Genomic DNA, 24,178 nt, shown 5'->3' with positions numbered 1-24,178 from the left:
GCTGGGAGGAGAAAGCAAAGCAGAAGAGGGCCAGAATGTCAACAGAAGAGGAGTCGGGCTCACCTGGATGGCATTGATAGCTGGTGCCGAGTATGTCCGATGCAGGACGTCCATGCTTTGCAGGAGCTGGCTCATTTCTACCAGGTAGGCATGACAGTGCGCCAGGTCTGTGGGGGAAAAGAGGACAGTGCTCACAATGCTCCACTAGCAAGAGGGATCACTGTGCTGTCCCCATGCCAGCTACTTTTCCTTATTTATCTGTAGTTGATTTTTTTTTTTCATCTGTAAGCGTTGGAAATTTTACTTCCTTTTTTACAGGAAAGGCTGTAGACTCTAGTAGTTAAGGGCATGAATCTTGAGAACCAGGCTGCCTCAGTTTGAATCCACTTAATGAACCGTAACTATTAAGAAAATTGCAAAACTGCATGCCTCCGCTTCCTCATCAGAAAGATGGGGATAATTATACATCTACATGACAAGAGAGTTGTGAGACTTAAATGAGTTGATACTGCACAGTTCTTAGAAGAGTGTTTGGCACAGAGTAAGAACTAAATAAATCAACCATCATCATCATCATCAACTTAAATCCTGTAGTAATATCCTGACACCATCCACTTGTCAGGACCCAACGCACATTAATAAAACTAAAATGAAAGTTGTACTGGTCTCTGAGGAAAGCTCTGTCAATCATGGACCTGCCTGAGGACCATAATGAGCCTCTTGCACATGGACCTGAGAGGACATAAGAGGACTCTCCAACCAGATCCCAGTCGCTAACTCAAAAGATAGTCCATATTTGCTGTTCGCTGAATGCTGATGGATGTTTCTGCTGAAGAATACAGGCCCAGATGCCTTAGGCTAGAGGCTCTCACACTTTGATATCATCAGAACCACCTGGAGACCTTGTTAAACCACAGCTCATTGGGCTCCACCCCTAGTTTTTTATTCCATACATCTGGGTTGAGCCTGACAATGCGCATTTCTGATAAGTTCCCGGGTGGACGCTGCTGCTCCAGAGACAAGGCTTCAGGGACTGCTTTGACAAACTGTCACTCAGTAAAGCTCATGAGTGATATTTATTAGAGGGGCAAAGCCTACATGGTCCCAAGGGTGATACTACCTGTATTCAACAACAGATAATGCAATTTTCAAGGCTGCCACCTGGTATCTTTCTCTAATAGTGGTTCTCAATCATGGCTAGTTTTAAATCAGTTGGAGAAATCTTTTAAATTATATATGCCTAAATCCCACCCCCAGACAATTCAATCAGAGCACTCCCAATCCCGCTGTGGATCTTTTGGGTTTTTAGTTTCCTAAGTCAGTCTTAGCTAATTAAGGTTGAGAATGCTGAGCTTCCTTATGGCAGTGCCTTATCAAAATCACTTGGGGAACTTCGGAAAATTTGTGATATCAGGGCCCTACCTCAGACCAATTTAAAGAGATTATTTGAGACAGAGGACTGGGAATGGGTATTACTGCATTTTAAAAGCCCTCTGGGTGATTCTAATGTGCAGTCAGGGTAGAGAACACCTACATCGTGAAGATCTCAATCTGATCACCCCCCTTCACCTCTAGCACAATGATTCTCAATCTTGGATGTGTGTCAGACTCTGTCCTTGGAGACTGACTTACAGGCCCATGTGGAAATCAGGCATCCGTATCAGGCATAAATACTGAAGGAACAGAAGAAGAAACCTGTCTGCATGTACAGCCAGGTGAAGATGCAAAGATCTGCAAGGAGAGTGTCTTTTGTTGATGATGGGTGCAACCTTTACAAGCAAAATATGGAACGGAATGTGGACAAGCAAAGGGGAAGGACACAAATGCACGTGAAGTGTAAACATCAAACCAGTATGATCTAATAGCTATAACAGAAAGCAGACGTTTCAAGTCACTCTACCTTTGGAGCATTTTTCCATGTCCTCTGAAGACTGTAACCATAATGGAACTCGTGTCTCACCACCGCCAGAAAATGATACATTGCTTCCAGTTTGAAATAAATTCTGCTTTGATATACTGCTACGCTGTTCCACAGATGACAAAAGCACATTGTAAATGGAAACAGAGCCCATCGGGGACACGTTAAGATAAAGGATAACAGAGTGGGCTAGTCACTAATGGATACCATCTGCCTATAATGAGGAAGAAGCTTCTAGCAAAGTACTAAGACCTCTGGCTATCACCCCGGCTTGGCCATACTATGCTATGATATGGCATGCCTTGAATGGTGGACCTTATTTTCTTCTTTTATCAAATATTAATAACACCAAAATAATAATATAAATGTTTGGAAATATTTTGCAATCCTGCATAGCTATATGCATACCTACTGTAGTTTACAACCAGAAAAGGAAACCAAACTCAAACCAGTCAGGACAAAGCTAGTTCATTCAGAGATACTAAATTCCTCCTTATTCTTCAGTCACTGTCTGCCGCCCCCACCCCCCGCCACCGCCCCCAACTAATAGATGCTCATCTGGTCTTGGTTCTGACTCAGTGGACAAACAGACTAATTAAATACCAGCCCACGCCTACCCTGCTTGTCCCCGAAAACCTTTCCTTCTTCGGACTCAGCTCCCAAGATAGGACTCCATGAAACAAAGCCACCCCGTTCTCAGATTCATTATTGGCAAAACACTCATTACCTTCCTACTTGAAATGGAGTCAAACACCCCAGATGAAGAGTCTGTGATGGTGGACCCTGAGAAAAAGTGGTTAACTTCATGTGGAAACATGGCAATTTCATTCTGACGATACATTCTGTGGTGGCGAAGTTTCGATACCCACTCATCAAAGACTTCTTCTGACTTGACCTATAATATAGTCAATTGAAAAAAGGAAACAAGAGAATCATTCACTGGAAGGAACAATTACTCATCAAATTGAGGCCACTCCCAAAATCCTCTTTTTCAGTTGGCACATAATTTCAACAGCCAGGTGCCAGTGGCTGATGCCTGTAATTCCAGCAATTTGGAAGGCCGCGGAGGGAGGACCACTTGAGCCCAGGAGTTCGAGACCACCCTGGGCAACCTGGTGAAACCCTGTCTCTACAAAAAATACCAAAAAAATTAGCCAGACATGGTGGCACACACCTGTGATCTGAGCTACTCAGGAGGCTGAGGTGGGAGGATCACTTGGGCCTGGGAGATTGAGGCTGCAGTGAACCGAGATTGAGCCACTGCACTCCAGCCTGGGTGGCAGAGGGAGACTCTGTCTCAAAAAAAATACATAAATAAGAAAAGAAAAGAAAAGGAATGGAGAAATAGCCTCTCATTGACTGTTTACATTGATGTGGTCTATGGGAACAAGTTTGAGAAAGAAATGCAGAGTAAAAATGATCTTTATAAAGTATGTATTTTGGCTTTCTATGAGTAAGTCCAACTGTTATTTATTTATTTATTTATTTATTTGAGATGGAGTCTTGCCTTGTCGCCCAGGCTGCAGTGCAATGGCCCGATCTTGGCTCACTGCAACCTTCACCTCCCAGGTTCAAGCGATCTCTTGCCTCAACCTCCCGAGTAGCTGGGATTACAGGTGTGTGCCATCATGCCCAGCTAATTTTTTGTATCTTTAGTAGAGACAGGGTTTCACCATGTTGGCCAGGCTGGTCTCGAACTCCTGACCTGGTGATCTGCCTGCCTCGGCCTCCCAAAGTGCTGGGATTACAGGTGTGAGCCACTACACCTGGCCTGTTATGCTATTTTTAAGAAAACAGAACAGTGCCAATTATATTAAGCAACAAATAAATTGAAATTTATATTTATCTGCCTCTTAAAGCATTTCCAAGTTCTCTAATCCCAGCTTCTCTATCCCTACTGAAAATATTAGCACCATTTTTCTTTTTAAACTCTTTTATAATTCAGACTTTTCAGATCAATCTTTTCTGAACTGGAATGAATTAGTAAATTCTTCCTAAAATATTTAAACTTGTTCATCTCTCCAACAAAGAATACATTGCTGAGGAGTATATGTGATATGGTTTGGCTGTGTCCCATGTCTCACCCAAATCTCATCTTGAATTCCCACATTTTGTGGGAGGGACCTGGTCAGTAAGAGGTAACTGGATCATGGGGGCAAGTCTTTCCCATGGTGTTCTCGTGGTGGTGAGTGGGTCTCACAAGATCTGGTGGTATTATAAAGTGGGGTTTCCCTGCACAAACTCTTTCTCTTTGCCTGCCACCATCCACGGAAGATGTGACTTGCTCCTACTTGCCTTCTGCCATGATTGTGAGACCTCCCCAGCCATGTGGAACTGTAAGTCTATTAAACCTCTTTCTTTTGTAAATTGCCCAGTCTCGGGTATGTCTTTATCAGCAGTGTGAAAACGAACTAATACAATATGTTGATGAATGTGAAAGTTATTTAAAAGAACATTTCTCCCACTCTCAGAAATAAAGCACTATACAGCAATAGTATTATTTTTCCAACTTTTATTACTATCACACTCACAAACCTTTAGCCATCTCTCCATAAATGAACAATTATCAATTGCGAATTTCCATGAAGAATACTGTAACTAGTAGTTTTTATTTAAAGATATTTCAAATGTTTATAAAAATATGTGATATATATAAAAAGACTATAACAAGCACCTATATACCATAGATATTTCTTAAAAGTCAATTTTGGCTGGGCACGGTGGCTCATGCCTGTAATCCCAGCACTTCAGGAGGCTGAGGAGGGTGGATCATGAGGTCAGGAGATCGAGACTGTCCTGGCCAACATGGTGAAACCCTGTCTCTACTAAAAATACAAAAATTAGCCGGGTATGGGGGTGTGCACCTGTAGTCTCAGCTACTTAGGAGTCTGAGGCAGGAGAATCGCTTGAATCCGGGAGGGGGAGGTTGCAATAAGCTGAGATCACACCACTGCACTCCAGCCTGGGTGATGGAGCAAGACTCCGTCTCAAAAAAAAAAAGTCAGTGTGTGTGTGTGTGTGTGATGGTGTATTGATATTTTCAAGGTAAAAAAAATGATAGATAAATGATAGATACCCACATATTAGGACACTGAGATTTATGAAGCTGTAATTTAAGATAATACAAAAGGATGCACAGTAGGTTAACTTCCAAGATGAAAAGTTCAGGTCAATCTGTGAAAATCTTTACTAGTGCCAGAGATGAGAGCTAGGATATGCAAATAAATGCCAGCAATATCACTCACTGAGGAACTGTTAGGTTGGCTCTGGTGTTGATTATTAGAAGTACCTATAAGACTGGAAGCACCTGCAGGGCCTTTTTAATGTGTCATTTACAGGACGAAGCAATACAAACAGACTCACACCTATTTGTCTCCCCTAAATTGTGTTCTTGAAATGTGTTTCATTTCCCTGATGTGGTTAAGAGGAATTTTACAGGAATCTTGTGTTATCCTTTGCTCTGATCTCTTCTCAGAGGCCCTTATAAGTCAGTGCCCAAGCACCCATCTGGACTCACTTTTCTATGAGTTAAACAAGGTAGAAGAATAAAAGCACTTTATTAAATAACTGTCCAGGGTCCTGTTCCAGTCTCTCAAGTAGTTCTAGGGCCATGGGTGAAGAGCCGCTTAATCTCTCTGCTACCCAGGATCCCTTATCTATAAAATAAATGGGACCAAACAGCCCACAATTAAAAACTGCCTGACTGAGTCTATTAACTAGAACCCTCAGATAACTACACTTACCTACACTAAGAGTCACAGCTGATGTTCAAAAGAATGAACAAGAAACCAAACAGAACTTAAAGCAAATCACACAGAGAAATATTAAACTGCGTTTATCACAATATTAGCATTCAATATATTTTAAGGTATTTTAATTTTTTAAAAATTATGAATTCATAATTACTTTTATTTTGTTAACCAGAATAGTGGGTAAATAAGAACCTATTAATTCCTGACCATGTCAAAATACAGAACTAAGATTCATTGGAAGTACCTGAAGAAATAACCTAAACTATTCTAGTGGAGACTGATCAATGAAACAGAAAAAAGGATAGTATTCTTTCTTAAATTTCTTTTTTATCTTAAGATATAGGCTTTTCCCTCCCATACTTCACACCAGTTATTTGCAGCCAGGGGTGATTTTATCCTCTAGGGAACACCTGGTAATGTCTGGAGACATTTTCGTTGTCATAACTGGAGAAGGATGCTACTGGCATCTAGAGAGAGGGCAGGGGGCAGGGACACTGCTCAACATCCTGCTGTACAAAGTCAGCCTCTCACACCAAAACATCCAGCTCACAATGTCAATGGTGCCGAGGCTGAGAAACCCTGCTTTACACAATTAGCTACACCCAGAGATACAGTTAGGCTAGGAAATAGTGAAGATTTGACTGTCTTGCCCATTCAACCAACCACAGGTATGTGGCCCACACAGCTCAATCACCACACACGTGCCATAGAGAGGACAGGGACACTTTAAGACAAGGAGCTCATGATCTCATGCTTCGATTTTCCTAATCCTCAGGCCCCATTCCCAATATCTCAAGTAATTTGCCCAAGTAAGAAAAGTCTTAGTATTTTCTCAATTAATTTCTAACATTTGGGTACCATCCAAGAAGCACATACAATAACTAAACTTACTGAGTTTACACTGGGCCCGGGACTATACCAGGTTTTCTACATGCAACCCGACAAGATGAGTGTTACAATAATTTTCATTTTGTTTTAGGTGAAAAAACTGAGACTTTCAGAGATTAATTTGCCAAATTCAATGGCTAATGAGTAGCCACACCAAGATTTGAACCAGATCTAGATCTCACGCTTCATGCTTTGACTATCTCTACCACCTGCAGGAGAGACAGCACAAGAGGGTAAGCAGCTTTGAAGTACACTTCAGGGGAAAAATTCCTGACATTTCACTACAATATGAGAATTTTAGTGGAATTCCTATAAAATTAGCCAAAGTGATAAAACAGGGCTCCATGGCCCAAACGTTATATATATTTCAGGAACACGTTTTAACCTATGGTAAATGGTTCTTCACTAAAGATGTTACTGCCTAGGTGGAGATGGTTTGGAAACAAAATTTTTCATTGTTGACTGTTGTCACAATCACTGGGGGCAGGTTGGTATCTAGGGGATGAGGCGACCAGGAGGCTAAACCTTCAAGTAGTGTTGACAGTCCTGCACAATGACGTCCCATTCAAATACCAACACTGTCCATGAGAAACACTTTGGTAATGAAGGTCTTCTACATGTTGGCTGAATACCCAAAAGGCATTACCAACAGTATAATAACTGACGATCCTTCCCCAACATAAGTGAACTCTACACAGTGGGAAGCAGCCTCACCTTCAGATGGTAGATGTGCTCCTCGGTGTCAAGGTCTATGCATTTTGATGACTTCTTTACAGACATCACTGAGAGCCCGACATCAATGCAGCCATGCAGCTTCTCTCTCTCTATCTGCAGAGGCACCAAGAAGGTCACTTGGGAACCATGGTGTTAAAAGCAGTAGTCACATCCCTGACACACCCTTCCACATCCACTGATAGTAAAATCACAAACACTGCAACTCATCAAGCACTTAGCGTGAGCCAGTGCTGAGTTACGTGCTGGACATGCACTGTCTTCCTGCATCTCTGAGGTAGGAAGTACTCTCCCCATTTTACAGATGAAGAAACTGGAGTACAAAGGGGTTAAGTAACAAGCAGTTTACACAGCCAAGACGTGAGGAAACAAAAGAGTAAACACTGTGGGTTGACTCCCATGGCAGTGAATTCACCTGTCAACTGCACTGCCTCCCACTGAATGAGTTTCTGTTGTCTAAATTCATTTAGAAGTGATGTATTAATAAAAGAAGTGAGAGCAGGAGGCTGAGAGAGGACAGGAGAGGAAGAAGGGAGAAGAGCAGGACTCCTACAAGGGGCAGGACAAATGGTCATTCAAAGCCCTCACACACCAACTGCCTGGGATTAATCTGAAAAGGAACTTCTTCACCCAGTGCCTTCTCCCCTGAACCCCTCGGTCACAGTACAAGAGGGAAGGACGCCCTACGTTTTGTTCCTGTTATCTAGCTGCAAGGATGTATTCTCCCACCCAGGGGAACTCCTTAGCACACCCTTAAGACCAGAACAGACCTCTGCATGCCCAGAGAGTGTTGGGGGAGCCCCTGCACCTTGACCTGGTGGAGGAACTGAGCTTGCCTGGAACCCAGAGCTCAGACAGAAGTGTTTCCCCTCTATGGTTTCCAGTTCTGAGAAGAGCTATCCTCAACTATACACACTCTCATCTCTGAGCTGACCGTTACCCCTTTAGGATTCTCCAATACCACAGTGGGCCCCCGAAAAGACTTACATCGGTTTGGCTCTTGGCATATTTCAAGATTCCTTTGTCCAGATAGAAGAATCTCTGTGGGGAAGAAAGTATTATTAATTAAGACATTCAATTTAGGTGCCCTTTTCTTGGTCTCAAATTCCAACTAGAAATTAAATATGAGTGCCTAAGAACCAGGTGCTGAGTGGGGCAGTGTGAGTGCAAATAAAGGGGAGGCCAAGACCAACCTTACCTTATGCCAGCCTTTTAAGGGCCATTTCCTCTTCTTCAGCAAAAATCCTTTCTGAACTGGTGGCTCCTGGGTGTAATTCATCTCCCCCCTCAGTCCTTCCACCACTTCCCAGCTGTCCTGTTCCAACAAAAGAGTTCATATTAAATGTCTATCTTTTTGAAAAATAATAATGGTAAAAAGCACTGCATCCTATCAGTAAATTTATTCAAGATGGGGAGGCTGGCTGGGTTTGTTGGGGAGAAGAAATCCAAATTTAATTTCCATACAGTCCCTGGGCTTCATAGATTTAATTCTATAATTCAGTGGCATCAAATTTCAGGTTTTTTAAAGCTCTTTTTTTAGAAAGGAATGTTTCTTTTGGTGTTTGAACCTTAATAGGCACAGCTAAATGTAAAGATTTTCCTGTAAGTTCTATTTTTATTCACTGACATTACCATGCAATTACTGTTCGCTCAGCACTAACTTTAGTCTGAATTTTAACTGAAAGAGTGTGTGTGTGTGTGTGTGTGTGTGTGGTGTGTGTTGTTGGGGGAAGGAAGTTAGTTTAAGAATTGGCTGAAAATTATGAGACAATACAAATCAGTAAATATGACAACTTGGTTGAAATAATTATCTTGTTGAAAATCAGCATCCACAAATTCTAGGTATTTAAATGTACTGGAAATCTGGAAGCATCAAAGATATATTTTTGCAACAAGAATTTTCACTCTTTTTTCCCAGAAATTTGTTTTTTCCATCTTTTTTTGTTCCAAAAACTTTTCTTTCTTTGGCCAATTATTACAAATAGTTGTTACAACTAATCTTCCACTGTTGGCTATTTAGGTTATTTCAACTAATTGAAAAAGAATTTTAAAAGAAATAAAAAAGGAAAACACTAAAAGTTCTGAAAATTTACTTTTAAATACTTAAAAATGAATACATCATTGCTAATCACTCCAAGATAAACCAAAAGTGGCAATACTTCAGTGACTGGGAGAATTTATTTTTATTATTATTTTTACATTTTTTATTGGGATATAATGTACATGAAATGCATGAATTTTAAGAGTACACCTTGATAAATTTATACATTTATACATATACTCAGTAACTGGCAGCCAGACCCGACAGAAAACATTTCCAACACAGAGTAATTATTATTTTTACATTTTTTATTGGGATATAATGTACATGAAATACATGAATTTTAAGAGTACACCTTGATAAATTTATACATTTATACATATACTCAGTAACTGGCAGCCAGACCCAACAGAAAACATTTCCAACACAGAGTAATTAAGTTTTGACAAGCATGACACTTCAGCCAAGATTTCACCTGGACTAACTTGCTCTGAGTCAAATCTCCAGCCCACAGGCAGGTGGTACAGGCAGAAGCCAAAGGCACTGGGAGATGGACAGTGAGTCTGAACCAGCACCAGGGAGCAGGAGGCAGTTAGATTCAAGTCCTGGGACACAAGTGGTCTAATAGGGAGGGCACAGAAACCACACAGGGTCCTGAGTGGCTCTGGCTCAGTTTCTGTGTTGTCCTCAAGTTCAATACATGGGACCCACCTGGTAATGAGAACCCTTTCCTACGTTAGCAACTGAACTTTTTACATAATGATCGTGATGGGTCTGCCTTCTATCTGATGGCACTTTACTGTGAATCCAATTAAAGATACATTCCAGAGTTTTAAAATATCACAGTGGTATCCCAAGATCTGGAGTTGTAAAAGAGACTTCTTCAATGGAAAAAAGCAAAGCTTCAAAAAAAGATCCAGCTTTTAAATTAGAGGATTTTTTTTTAAGGAAGGTAGCAATGTTGAATGAGATTTCTTCATAACAATTATTACCAATTATTCCAAGTCATTTAATTACACTCAGACAATAAATGCATACTACTAAGTGATGGGAAGTCAGATTTCCTATTACTTAAAAACACCAAAAAAAAAAAAAATCTTACTTCAATTTATTTTAGCTCAGAAAGCCATTCCACAAAATTTAACACGTTTTACCCGTCTAAATGTTAATGAACCTTTAAGGTTGTCAAGTTAAAAATTCCACCTCAAATCTCACCTCCTCCAGTGGAAAATACCATTTCATCCCTAAAGACTCCATAAGTACTCCATCTTACTTTTCTGGAGGTTCACCACTTACTTATGATAATATGTACATGCGGTTTTATCATCCCTGCCGGACAGCAGGCTCCTTGAGGGCATAAAGGGTCCAGAGTATTTCTGATTTCCCCACAATGCCTAACCTGCTGTCCTGTGAATAGTATGCATCTGATTGGCAAATAAATAAACTTAGTCTTGGAATAAGTCTGCAAACAGATTTATCTTCTTGGAATGTCATAAATTAGCGTGCATTTGAAATGTGCCCAGTATCTTTGATCCAAATGACTATTTACAAATTAGATACAATGCACCCACAATTGTAAAAGAAGGGGGTGTGGGTGTCGTCATTGTTAAATAAAAATCCAAGACTTAAAATCCTCTGAAAAGTACTCTAAATGGATCAAGCCCTTTTGATTTGTTTGTTTTAAGACTCCCAGGCAGAAGCAACCTGCAGAGCACTAATACTAAACAATCATACACATCTGCTCAAAACATTCGATTGTGCACAATGCAAATACCAAGAGGAATCAGACATTATTGCATCCTTTACAAAACTGAAAAAAAAGTAGATAAGATCATACCTGTAAGTTTAAAGGAAAACAAGAATTAAATCTCAGGAGTATTTCAAAAATTCCTGTTAGAACTGGATTGTTCCTCCTCCTGAGACAGAGTGCATTTCTATCAGTGAGCCACCAAGCAGGGCAGGGAATTAAAGCACATCTGTTGGCCCTTAACATAAACAAACAAAAAAAGGAGTTGCATTTTTTTTTCCTACAAAATATTGTGTTTTCTTCATTTTATCTTCCACCTGGGGTGAGAACTTGAAACTGTTACCAGGTTGGAAAAGCCAGGTTTGAATTATTTAAGAAAGTGAAGGCTCTCCTTGACTAAAAAAGCAGTGCAACCAACTCCTTTTCTGGACTGGACATCCAAATCTGCCCCCTGCCTCATCGCCAACTTCCCTGTCACCGTCCATGAGTCGTGAGGCCAACATCCAGCCTAGTGGTTCTCAGTGAGGTTGCAAATGCTCCCTCGGGGACACTGGAATCCTGGAGCCACTTTTGGTTGTGACAATGATAGGGAGTTGCCTCTGGCATGGAATGGCTGGGAGCCAGGAATGTTAGATGTCCCACAATGCCTCGGCCTTGCACAATGAAAATGCCATCCCACACCCCAAAGACTTCCCAAAGTGCCATTAGCCATTTCTGTAGGTGAAATGTGCTTAAAATCACTTGAGCATGGAACCGAACTCTGTTTCACACATATATCAAAGTATTTCCGCACAGTTTTTATGCACTCTTGGGATGTAAGTGCTGAGTAACTGAGGGAAGACTGTATTTTGTTCTTTTTGGAACTTTACCAAGTGTCTCCCACTATTTTAGAGAATGACGTTGCTGAAGGTCATGCTATTTGAGTTATGAATATAGCACACCTGTATCCTCTCCATTTGCAGTTGTCACTTTCTATGTATAGGTGTATCTGATCACTTCATTATGTCTTCTGGTGTAGTCATGCCTGGGCTTTTACATATTGAAAATATATGTTTTAACATTAACCACATTCTTTGAATTTTCCTTTATATTACAGTAACGCATGATGCTGACATTTTCAAAATTATGAATTCAAGTAGGTTACATTAATAATGAATTTCAGTTGGACACAGTGGCTCATGCCTATAATCCCAGGATTTGGGGAGGCTGAAGCAGGAGGAACGCTTGAGCCCTAGAGTGTAAGGCTACAGGCAGCTATGAGCACACCACTGCACTCCAGCCTGGGTGAAAGAGTGAGACCCTGTCTCTTAAAAAAATTATATTTTTATATATATATGTAATTTTAATATATAAAAAATTATATACATTATATATATTTACATATATAAATTATATATACAAATTTATAGGAGAGTAAAGCAATCATTAAAATACTGGTCATAATAAGAGGACGTTGGTTACGTGAACGACAGGGTAAGAACCACTAATGAACTCGGCACAAATTCTGCGTGCCGTTGTAAGAAAGAATATTAGGCCAGGACACAACATACGTGAAATCACTTTGAAAATTGTAAAGGCTTTAATATTTTCTTGTAAGTAAGTCCTGTTGGTTCCATCTTCAAAATTGTGTATTTTCTACTTCCCTTCCTCTCTATTCCCCAGCCACCACCCTAACCTCGGCTCTCATCCATTCCATTAATTCCCCACTTGTACTAAAGTCAACAACCATTTATGGGGCCTCATTGTGTCCTGTCCTTCATGCAATATAAAAATGAGGATGACAAAATGGTTGTCTTTATTTCCACTTCAGCGATTTACTTAGATTTTGGCCTCCCAGAATCTTCTCTTGATCTTTTCCAACTGTGTGAACTCTTCAGGATTTTAGTTTGGTTTCTACCTCCTTCCATGAAATTTCTAAATTATCCAAACCACATCAGTCACATATTCCTGTAAATTACATTATTATTACTGTCCATTACCAAATAATTTAGCAATTAATTAACTTCTAAGGTTTTTTTTTTCTTCCCTTTCATTTTTATCTCCAGTGCTTTGGTCTTTTTTTCCCAAACTATCACAGTGACCATCTTTTCAACTTGCTTAGAATCCTAGTAAAGTACTAAGCATATATTTAGTAGGAACTAAGAGATTTCTCCTGGTTTATTCATTGTTGGGGTCTCAAACTAAGAAAATAAGTTCTCAAACCAAGTAAATGGCACTGAGTAGCTGGCCTACAGAGATATTAAGCTGTATCCACAATTCTGTACAGCATGCCATTTAAAACATGAAAGAATAGTGCTCAGGAAATACTATCCAGTGGGGTCGGCTGAAGTAATACATAAACATAACAATATAAGCAATAATAATATAAAATAATTGGAGAACACTTTCTAGCTCTATGAAAGCAGGAACCTTTTCTGTCTTGTTCACTACTTAAAATACTGCATAGTAGATATTAATAAATATGTTGAAAGAATAGAGCAACTACAATAGCTAACACTTAAGCATCTTCTATATGTCAGATAATGTGCTAAATATCATACTTACATGATCATGTTTAATTCCTGCACAACCTTTGAGATTGGATTTATTAGTATTCTTTATTTTTTTGCATGTGGAAACTGAGGAAGAGAGAATTAGATAACTTCCCTGATGTTACAAAACCAAGTGACGAAGCCACCTGACTGCAGAACTTACATTTTTAATCATTCTGTCACATGTTATAGCATACTGCATTTTTACTGTAGTTTAAGTATGTAAATTCTGATGAAAAAAAAGGAGTAAATCCCATTGGGTAGAGGAATAGTGGTGGGTCAAGACCTTGAGACAATTGGAAGGAGTTAAGAAACAGTGCAGTATGGATGGAGGCAAGTAAGGTCTTCAACCCTGCTCAGAGATAGCTACTGTTTTCCCTATCCTGTAGTCCCACCAAACAGGGAAGAGAAATTAGCCTGTGCATTTTAAGGCTGCCAAGTCTTCGCCATTCGTTTTTTTCATATTTGGAAAGCCTGCCCCATCTACCTCTTAGCCAGGTAAATTCTCATTTAGGCCCAAACCTCCTCCCTGGATGACGGTCACCTTGCACTGTCAGCCTCCCTAGCTAGAACATGGGTTCTGTGAGGACAGGGTCTGTGTCTTATTACAATCCTACTACCTGGGAAATAGGGGCCGAAATAAATATTTACTGAATGAGTCTGCAAAGCAAGGGGGGTATCAAAAGAGTCCCCCAGAACCTTCAGGACATGGGACTTTAATAATGTGTGCTGGATTCGAGTGAGTTGGCACTCAGGACAGAAAACAAGAGGGATGTTGGTTTCTCTTGGCTAAAGGAACCAGGACTTAGGAGTGTCTCCTGGTGACCCCAAGAGTAGGGCACGCACCTTGAGCTGCATATCCTGAGACACAGTACAGGGTAGACTTGGGCCCTTGGGGAAATCAAAGCCCTGCTGACTTAGCCCAACACGGCTGCACTCATGTCTCATCCTGTGGGGTGTCAAGCTTAAAGGTCACCATGAATACCAGGTGGAGAGAGAAACATGGGAGGGGTTGGGGGATGTGGCTTCTTAAGGTTTTTGCTTGAGTTTCACTGAAGACAGTCTGGTGCTGTCATCTGGCATTAAATTTAGTCTGTTTTACTGAATGTCTGAAAAGTGCCAAAGATAGAAAGCTGCTTTGTGATTACAAAGGCAGCTAAGCATTTATTCATGCTCATGCGCTGGCCAAGTTAATTTCCATATTGCTGAGTGCACGAATTGAAGGCACTTCCCTCCAGCACAGCTGTTTCCACAGGCACCTTTCAAAGCTGAATCCTCAGTCACTACCCTTGCAGTGATGTCAGAAATAGAAAACGATTAAAACTTTTATTCTTCTTGCAGCTGAAGGGTGTTGGGGAAGAAAGTTTTGTGGTTGCCTCTATCAGGCATGGTTGGAAAACGGGTGTCCTGATTACTCACTTAATCTGTTTATCAGTTTTTTAAAAATCACAAGGCAATACCCAGCCTTAAATCATGTAATTTAATCTGTCTTTAATGATTTTAAAGGCATTCAGGATCTTCCACAGCCTATTAAGGCTAACGATCATCAATATTCCCTTTTATGATTGTTCTATGAACACTGACAATGCTTGTCAATAGATTTTCAATTAATAGAATGACAGCTTCAACTGATGCTAGACCAAAACTGTACTCACATTTCAATCACTGAGAGCTGGAGTTGTTGTTTCTTGTTAAATGTTTCTCAGCTATGGTTGTTTGTTTAGCACCAGCAGGCCTGATAGCAATGGCAATTTTTAAGGAAAGAAAAAATTAGTTGGGAGAAAGGTAGTGTATGAGCTCTCACTCAGTGCTTCTCAAACTGTAATTTGCATGTCAATCACCTGGAGATCTTGTTAAAAATGCAGATTTAAGTTCAGTAGGTCTGGGGGAGGCCTGAGATTCTGCACCTGCACAGATGAGGCTATCACTGCTGCTGGACCATAAGCCCAACTTGAGTAGCCACATTCCAGGAGACCAGGCTGTCTCAAAAAAATGGGATTTGACTTGAAAGACTCTGAAGGCAAAACTAGGACTAATAGGTGGGAACTACAAGGCCCTGGATTCCAGCTCTGCCTAAAGGATGGGTTGTCTTACTATCTAATGAGTGCTATGAAAAATGACAAAAACATGGCTGATCTATGAAAGTCTCTGGAGTGTTCCATCAGAGGCTGGTGGTCACCTGGCAGAGGCACCACAGAGAAGATTCCAAGACTGGCAGGGAGTTTAGAACAAGTGAGCTATGAGATCCTTTCTAAATCTTCTACCATAAACTCATGTCATACTAAACAGCAGCATTTGCATTAGCTCTGTAACCTCGGGTACAATCCCTGACTTTGGGATCTAAGTGAGAAGATTAAAGAAAACAGGAGATTGAGCAATGAAGCTCCCACTTGGGTTCCGATGACTACATGGGAATAGCAGTCACCACCCGCCACCGTCACCATCCCTTCTTTCCCTTCACACAGAGATGTAGCTCTCCAACCTCACGCCAGGGCGAGGGAAGTGAATATCCAGATGATTCAGGCCCCAGAATGTTTCAAGTCTTATTACTTGGCTAGCCACAGACTAAAAACACTGGTGCGTTCATTACTTAGATAATGGGAGAATATTCATGCAGTCTTTGTGGTGTAACCCTTGAGAAAGGGAAGGAAAATCAGTCCTTGCCAGCAGCTGATACTGACAACAAGGAGACAAAATCCTGTGGGCTGCCAGCTCTGTCAGTGGCTCCACCTGAGGTCATTCCCATCCTGAGTTTCCGAAGAGAAAAACGCTTTCCAACTGTATTGACCACAGATGGATTTATAATTAAAATAGCATTAATAAAAACACCTCAATGCACATATGACTATTTCCACACTGCTGATCACTCACTCAGCATTTATGGCTACAAATTACTTTGGCATGTTTTTAGGCCCCTCAGATATACTGGGAAGCCATTAATATATGTTAAATATTCCCCTAATCGTATCAAGCCCCTTAAAGCTACAAACAGCATCTTCTATGCATTTTTCTCTCCTCCTAATGCTCTGTTCGGTAAGCAGGGCCTCTTAGACTATTAAAGATGAAAACACCCAGCCCATAAATGTCATTCCTCTCTGGCCATGCAGCCCACTGGGGTGGTGATGGGGTTTTTATAGTTGCTATTGTGGTAGTGATTATAGTTATAAAAGTGACAACTACTATTTTTTTAATATATGTACCTTGTGGTGATTCTATAATGAAAGTATTATTATCCTCATTTTACAGATGAGAAAACTGAAGCTCCAAATTAGTTTGTGCAAGATCACAAACTATTAAGAGGCAGAACCCATTTGCAGACTGAGTCTGGAGATCCCACGCAGAACCTCACAGCTGAGTGTCCACTGTGGACAAGACCACCTAGAAGCACACTAGCACTCAGCTGAGTCCATCCAGGGCCACCTACTGACCCTCCCCTACCAGTCCTGCCTCTCACCCCCCTACTCTCTCCCGCCAGTGGAACAAGTCTGTCTTTTGTTCCAGGGGCATGCTTCTGCCCTCCATACACTGGCTTAGTCAATAAAAACAAGATAGCTCTGTCCACCCAAGTGACTCAAGGGTCTCTTCTGGGTTTTTTCTCTTTCCTTCAAAGTATACCATAATGATTGGCTTTCCTGTACCATCATGGAATATTTAAGTCTCAGAGTGTGACAGAGAATGAGGAAGTCATTTACCCAGCTCTTTCATTTAGAGATGAGGAATCTACGCTGAGTGATTTGTTTGGGGCCGCAAAAAATGAGTGAGGGGATTTTGAGGACCAGGACCCAGGTCTTTTGACTCCAGCTCATGAGCACATACCTTGTATGAAGGGGAGAAAAACTCCAAAACAGGCTCCTATGTGAATGGGACTGGGGCCTGAGGTGAGACATTTTTCCTTTTTATATCACCCAGGACTGTTTTAATATTTTACCTTTATTATCTTTTAATTTAAAAAAAAAACCTTTCAGTGACATGTCACAGAGCCCTGCTCTTTGGTGTCTGAGCACAGAAGAGAATCACAGACTCTGCACTCAGATATAATATTCTTGTATGCCAACTACAGGGCATTCATGACTCTTCAAGGAGACCCACTGCTTTGCTGGACAGCACCAGCTGAGAACAGTGTTCTCTCTTACAGAGCGCTCAGAACTATTTTTTCAGAGCTAACTGAAATTTGCAATCAAAGCAGAGATACATTCTGACTAATGAACACATGCATGACTTAGAATCACAGGAGTAGGTGGCAGAAGTTTAGCACGATAAACTCTTCTTTATCTTGATCCAAATCAGAAGTGAATTATTTTCACAGGCTACACAATAACTGGTTCTCATAATGAGAACCTAGCAACAATGTTAAGATCTCAGAGAACTTTACAAATCAAAGAAGGAATGACTTTAGTGCCAAGTATGTTATAGTCCAGTTTGTAACGGAGCTTCTTTTTAATAGGGGGGTCCCTGCTCAAAGGTCCAAAGCTCATTATCAGGAACTAGAGATACAAAGATGTAAAATCAAGCGCTGGATCTCAAGAAGCTAACATACATTACAAATGTTAATAAAAGGGATACCACAAGGTTGAAAATTTGTAAATGTCAAATGGGAGATTCACACAAACCTGCTGCAGGAGTTCAGACACGCATAATATCCAAGGCCCAGATCCACCTGAGCTGGGACTCCCAGAAAAAATGACACACAGTAAGCAGCAGGGTGTCTTAGATTCTTGAGGCCAACTTGATGAGCAGTCACAAACTTTGGTGGCTTAAACAAACAGATATTTATTCTCTAGCCGTTCTGGAGGCCAGAGGTCCAAAATCAAAGTGTTGGCAGGTCCACACTCCCTCTGGAGGATCTCAGGGGGATTCATTCCTTGCCTCTCCCTCTGGTGGCTGCCAGCATTCCATGGCATACCTTGGCTTGTAGCTGCATCACTCCAATCTCTGCTTCCACCATCACATCACCTTTTCCTCTATGTCTGTCTTCTCCCCAACGTGTTTCTTGTAAGGACATTTGTCAGTGAATTTAGGGCCCACCTGCATAATCTGAGATGCCCTCCTCATCTCAAATCCTTATATTAATTACATCTGTAAAGGTCCTTTTTCCAAATGTGGTAACATTCACAGGTTCCAGCATTAGGATGTGGACACATCTTTTTCTTTTAAAACAGTGTATACTTATAGGGTACCTGTGCAACTTTCTTACATACACAGTTTGCATAGTGGTCAAGTCAGGGCTTTCAGGGTATCCATCACCACGTACATTGTGTCCACTATCTAATTTCTCCCCCTCCTCCCTCCCCCACCCTCACCTGCTGAGTCTCCATTATCTAGATCATTCCACTCTCTATGTCCACCTGAATACATTTTTTAGCACTCACTTATGAGAACATGGGATATTTGTCTTTCTGTGCCTGGCTTATTTCACTTAAGATAATGACCTAGTCCAGTTCCATCCATGTTGCTGCAAAATACATGATTTCACTCTGATGGCTCAACAGTATTCCATTGTGTGTATATATTTTCGTTATCCATTCAATCGTTGATGGAAACAGGTTAATTTTATATCTCTGATATTGTAAATACTGATGCAATAAACATATGAGTGCAGGTACCCTTTAGATATATTTATTTCTTTTCCTTTGGTTAGATACCCAGTAGATCATATGGTAGTTCTTTAGTTCTTTGGGAAATCTCCAGACTGTTTTCTGATGAGGCTGTACTAATTTACATTCCCATCGACAGTGTGAAAGAGTTCCCTTTCTTCTGCATCCTCACCAACATGTTGTTGTCTTTGTATTAATAGTCATTTGACTGATATAAGATGATATCTCATTGTGGTTTTGATTTGCATTTCCGTGATGATTATGTTGAACATTTTTTCATATACCTGTTGGCCACTTGTACGTATTCTTTTGAAAAATGTCTATTCATGTCCTTTGCTTGTTTTTTAATGAGACTATTTGTTTTTTGTTGTTGTGGCTGAGCTGTTTGAGCTCCTTGTATATTCTGGATATTAGTTCCCTGTTGGAAGCATAGTTTGCAAATATTTTCTCCTATTTTGCAGGTTGTCTGTTCACTGTTTTTCTTTTGCTGTGCAGAAACTTTTTAGTTTAATTAAGTAGGAAGTGAACATGTCTTCTGATGATTCAGCTCACTACACAGGGCACCAGGGACCACTGGGCCAAGATGTGTCAGGAATGTGATTCATCTGAAGTAGGAACAGAGAGGAGGTGATTTAGGGTGATGTGGGCTTGTGTACAGGTGCAGTGGAAAACACAGCTGAACTCGACGGTAGGGCCAGGGTGTAGGTTTTAGAGGGACATCAGATGACACTAGGGAAGTCTTCTGTTGTGCCTCTGTCCTACTTCTTGCACTGTCACTTCTGGACCTTTAGTATTTTAATATTATCAAATTACTGAAGTAGACTTTCCCCTCCCCAGGAAAGAGCTATTGAATCGGTCAGTTCAGTTCACATTTGCATCAATAGCTTCTTGAGAACATTCCATTACCTTGTACAGCTGCTATGCTGTGCTCTCAACCAGAGCATCTGGGCCAGGGTTCTGCCTTCCTGTATCTTAAATGTGCCCACTGCCAACCATGAATAAATACATTTATTTTCTTAAGGAATCCCATGCAGTTTTCATCAAAATAATATTTCTAAATCTCACTCAAATATATTTGCTGTGATTATTATTCCAGAATTGCAGAACAATACAGACAGTTCAGCAACTTTCCGGAAGTGTTTTAAGAGTTCAGTTTCTCGTGATCTTCAGAGTGTGGAATGCAGCTGACAGTCTGTCATTTGTGGATGTGGAGAGGAACAAAGAAGTCCTGACAACCCAAATATGTCATTTGAGCTGATACTTTAACCTCTTCTGATACCAAATGTTTGTTTGTGTCTTATAAGACTTACTCAGAGTGGAAATATATTGAGAACTCAGTCTTATTTCTTCAGCCTTTCTGCCTCTGAGGTATGTTATAACCATAGGGGTGGCTAAAAGGTCAGCAGTAAGGAGGAGAAGTAAAAGGTCCAGAAAATGAGAATCTAGAAAACTATAAGAACTATATAGTTAATTATTTTTCTCAGTGGGGTCCACTAGAAAACAAACAAACAAAAAACAGCTCCAGGCAAACAGGGATCCTAAGGCTAATTCAATCATCCACGTTCTTCTTGGCCCTGCATTCATAAAGATGTGAGTTGATGGAGGCTTGTTTAAATAACAACCATTTGCACATAAGGCATGGAACTTGAATTAACTTCTGAAGAAGTCTTCTAGCATCTAAAGAAACCCAGTGCTCTCCAAATAGCTGGTTGCCGGGTCACCTACCATTTATTAGCCATGGGACTCCGAACAAATCAGTTAATATCTTTGGACTATATTTCCTTTCCACAGTGGGGGAAACATTACAGACCTCACTGAGTTGTGCTGAGACTCCAAAGGGTAGCATGAAAGGATATTATGAGCTGTGAAGATGCTATCGGAGAGTTTTCACTTCGAGTGTCCCATGCTGAGTCTTCCTCTGAGAGCAGCCTAGACACAAGCCAAGCTGGCTGCCCCTGTACTCTGCCACCCGCCTCCCAGGTGAAAAGATGAAGCAGGGAAGCAGCTGTGACATTGCTTAAGGGCTCCCGGGACTCCCCTGCTCACAAAAGGTGAACGTTTATTTGTCAAACACTTACATAGCACTTCCTACTACAGGCTCTCTTCAAACTAAGCAACCTACACCTAATAAGAAAACAAGGCAGAGAGAGGGTACTAACTTTGTCCAAAATCAAACAGCTTATAAATAGCCGGAGATTCAAACACTGGCCATCTGGCTCCAGAGTTCATGCTCGCTGCCTCTCCTCTTTTATGATCATCATAGAACAGTGTGAGACAACCACGATGTTTCCAACGTCCCTCCTCCTTGACTGGACTTTCTTGTGGTGTTTATTCAGCCTATACTGAATACTGAAATAAATTTAGAGATGCTAAATCTTAGCATCTCTAAAGACATTATGAAATTAGAAGAAATAAACGGGGCCAGGTGTGATGGCTCACACTTGTAATCCCAGCACTTTGGTAGGCCGAAGAGGTTGGATCACCTGAGGGCATGGTGGTACTACAGGTGCACACCTGTAGTCCCAGCTACTCAGGAGGCTGAGGCAGGAGAATCGCTTGAACCCAGGAGGCAGAGGTTGCAGTGAGCCAAGATTGCGGCACTGCACTTCAGCCTGGGCAACAGAGTGAGACTCCGCCTCAAAAAGAAAACAAAAAAAAAAACAACAAAAAAAAGAAAGAAATGGGACTAAGCATTTTCAATATCCAGACAGCTGAAATGATAAACACCTGGACATTAAAGTGTTAATTCACTTTTCCCTCCTTGGCAAATTCTTCCCCATTCCACTCACCTGTTTTATGAGTTCCGGCCCTGAGCCCAGCCAGGCTGGGCTCTCTGGAGTGCGGCATAATCTAATACCCTGCATAAATAAGCTCTCATCAGGTGACCCTGGGAGAGTTCAAGCCACTGTAGTTCAGCCCAGAAACAGCAGGGTGACAAGAGTGAATTACATAATTGTATGGAAACTTACCTAGCAATAGATCTCTCCATTTCAAAACCCCTGCAATCATGAGTGAAGCACCTGTCAATTATTTTGACAGGATTTACTCTCTATTGCTAACTTCTATGCCAAATGCTAACAATACATTTTAAAACTGAATAGAGGCTGTGCTCTCTTTACAACTCATACTCTTTCCAATCAGAGTTGATTTTTATTTATGATGAACTGTTCAGCTGTCCTGTCCTTCATAGCTTCGTATCTCCCTGCTCAGGGCCTTTTAATAACAGGCTCTCAATAGATATTGGCTGAAGAAATAAAACTCAAGGCTATAGGACTCTTTTGATAAAGACAAAGCATACTCAGTCATCTTTATCAAGCTAATCTGGCCTCTGGAATGTGTTACTTTGAAAATTCTAGGAAGGAAATGTAAGGGGGCAGTGGGAAAAAGACAAGAGGAAATTGCAATTACTCATATTTTACACATTTTAAAATAGCAATTCTCCCTCCCACTTAGATATTCCTTAACCCACTTAATGTATCTACAAGACTTTGTGAATGGTAATCTTTCTACTAAGCAACTGCATGTTTATTCATTCATTAATTTAATCTACACTTACTGAATGTTTCCCATATGTTAGTCTAGATGCCTCTTATTTACTCTTTCATTTAGTTCTCAAAAGTAAGCAAAATTATCCAAATTTCACAGCTAAAAAGCTTAGACCCAAAATGTGTTTAAAAAAACATGGCAAGGTTATCCAGCAGGCAAAAAGCAAAACCGATGAGAACAAGCAACCGTTTCTAGAGCCGCGTCTTTACTTTTTGTTCCAGACGTTCAATAGAGTAGTTCCTTCACAGACCACAGGTATAGAAGAACATTTATGGATGCCATCATTTGCAGAATAAAATCAATGGGGAAGCCCTTCTTCATTTTATTATAGATCCTCACAACTGTCATTGGAGTGGAAGAGCTTAAGAATCTCTGGGCTTTTTGCTCCCGCATGTTCTCCATGTATACCTGGCCATACATTCTCACCTGCCCCAATAAAAGGATATTTGTCGCTGGTTTTCAATAAATTCAGTCTGACGATTTGTATCTTCTACATGCAAAGCCCTGTCCTAGGTGCTATGAGAAATAAAAGGATGTATAAACAGGACCCAGTACTTAAACAACCATATACTTTTTTAACCAATGAAGCAATTGAAAGAGGAGAGACGATAGCAGTGTTAAGCATGGTATTAGCCAAGCTCAAGGTTCCAAACCAGAACATCTGTGAAGGCTTCTCTCAAATCCTGTCGAGGGGCCTGGCAGAACTGGGCTGTTCTATTCCTCTGTTCCTTGTCTCTCATGAATCAACTCTAATCAGCCTTTCATCCCCAGGACTGCAAGGAAACTATTTGACAATGACACCAATGACCTGCACAAACTACGGTCATTTTCAGGCATTTTATTTGACCTATCAGCAGCTATTTGAACACAAGTTAATTAAAGCATAGCAAGTCACATTTACTATGTAAATGATTTACAATGAGCAAATCTTATTTTTATAAAAATCATTTAAAAAGCTTAAAGCAATAAATAAAAATTCTTGCTAAGGAAATGACACAATTCAAAAGGGCAGCAGAGTTTCATATGATCATTCTAGCTAAAGGAATAGTGGAGCCAAAACCTGGGATGAGGAAGAACACTGAAGATCCACTTAGAACTCTACAACAATAAGGTATGATTAAGACAGTCAGGAGGGACCAACAACCTATTTTTTTCTAATAAGCAGGGTCCCTTTAGTTCCTACAAGAAAAGTAGATTCCTCTATGGTGAAGACACGACATCTGAAAAGTGATCTACTTCAAAAAGAATCAATTCTGCAGAGTGTCATGGTTTTTGAAACAAGGTCATGTGAGTTCTGCTTCCAGAACTGGTCAAAGTAAAGGCAGCTCATCTGTAATTATACCAGTTTCTTAAATTTACAGAGGACTTTTCTCGAAAGACTTTCAATGTCTTTTAGCCACTGAAAACACTCAATTTTCTCTTACCGCAT

The 24,178-nt window shown here is 40.7% G+C and overlaps 1 protein-coding gene across 15 annotated transcripts in view; it reads right to left on the bottom strand.

The window, feature by feature from the left end:
- OSBPL3 (oxysterol binding protein like 3) overlaps positions 1–24,178 on the bottom strand; it is a 188,099-nt gene that overhangs the window by 64,331 nt on the left and 99,590 nt on the right. For all 15 annotated transcript variants that reach the window (XM_063667469.1, XM_054494372.2, XM_063667467.1 and 12 more), the window contains exons 3-8: positions 8,489–8,605; positions 8,278–8,331; positions 7,273–7,386; positions 2,646–2,813; positions 1,901–2,024; positions 64–167 (exon numbers count right to left, since the gene is read on the bottom strand). In XM_063667469.1, coding sequence (XP_063523539.1) covers positions 64–167; positions 1,901–2,024; positions 2,646–2,813; positions 7,273–7,386; positions 8,278–8,331; positions 8,489–8,605 — 681 coding nt within the window. The remainder of the gene's footprint in view (positions 1–63; positions 168–1,900; positions 2,025–2,645; positions 2,814–7,272; positions 7,387–8,277; positions 8,332–8,488; positions 8,606–24,178) is intronic.

The sequence above is a fragment of the Pongo pygmaeus genome, chromosome 6 (assembly GCF_028885625.2).
Source record: "Pongo pygmaeus isolate AG05252 chromosome 6, NHGRI_mPonPyg2-v2.0_pri, whole genome shotgun sequence".
In the NCBI taxonomy this organism is placed as follows: domain Eukaryota; kingdom Metazoa; phylum Chordata; class Mammalia; order Primates; family Hominidae; genus Pongo; species Pongo pygmaeus.
This window is presented reverse-complemented; position numbering and strand designations above follow the sequence as displayed.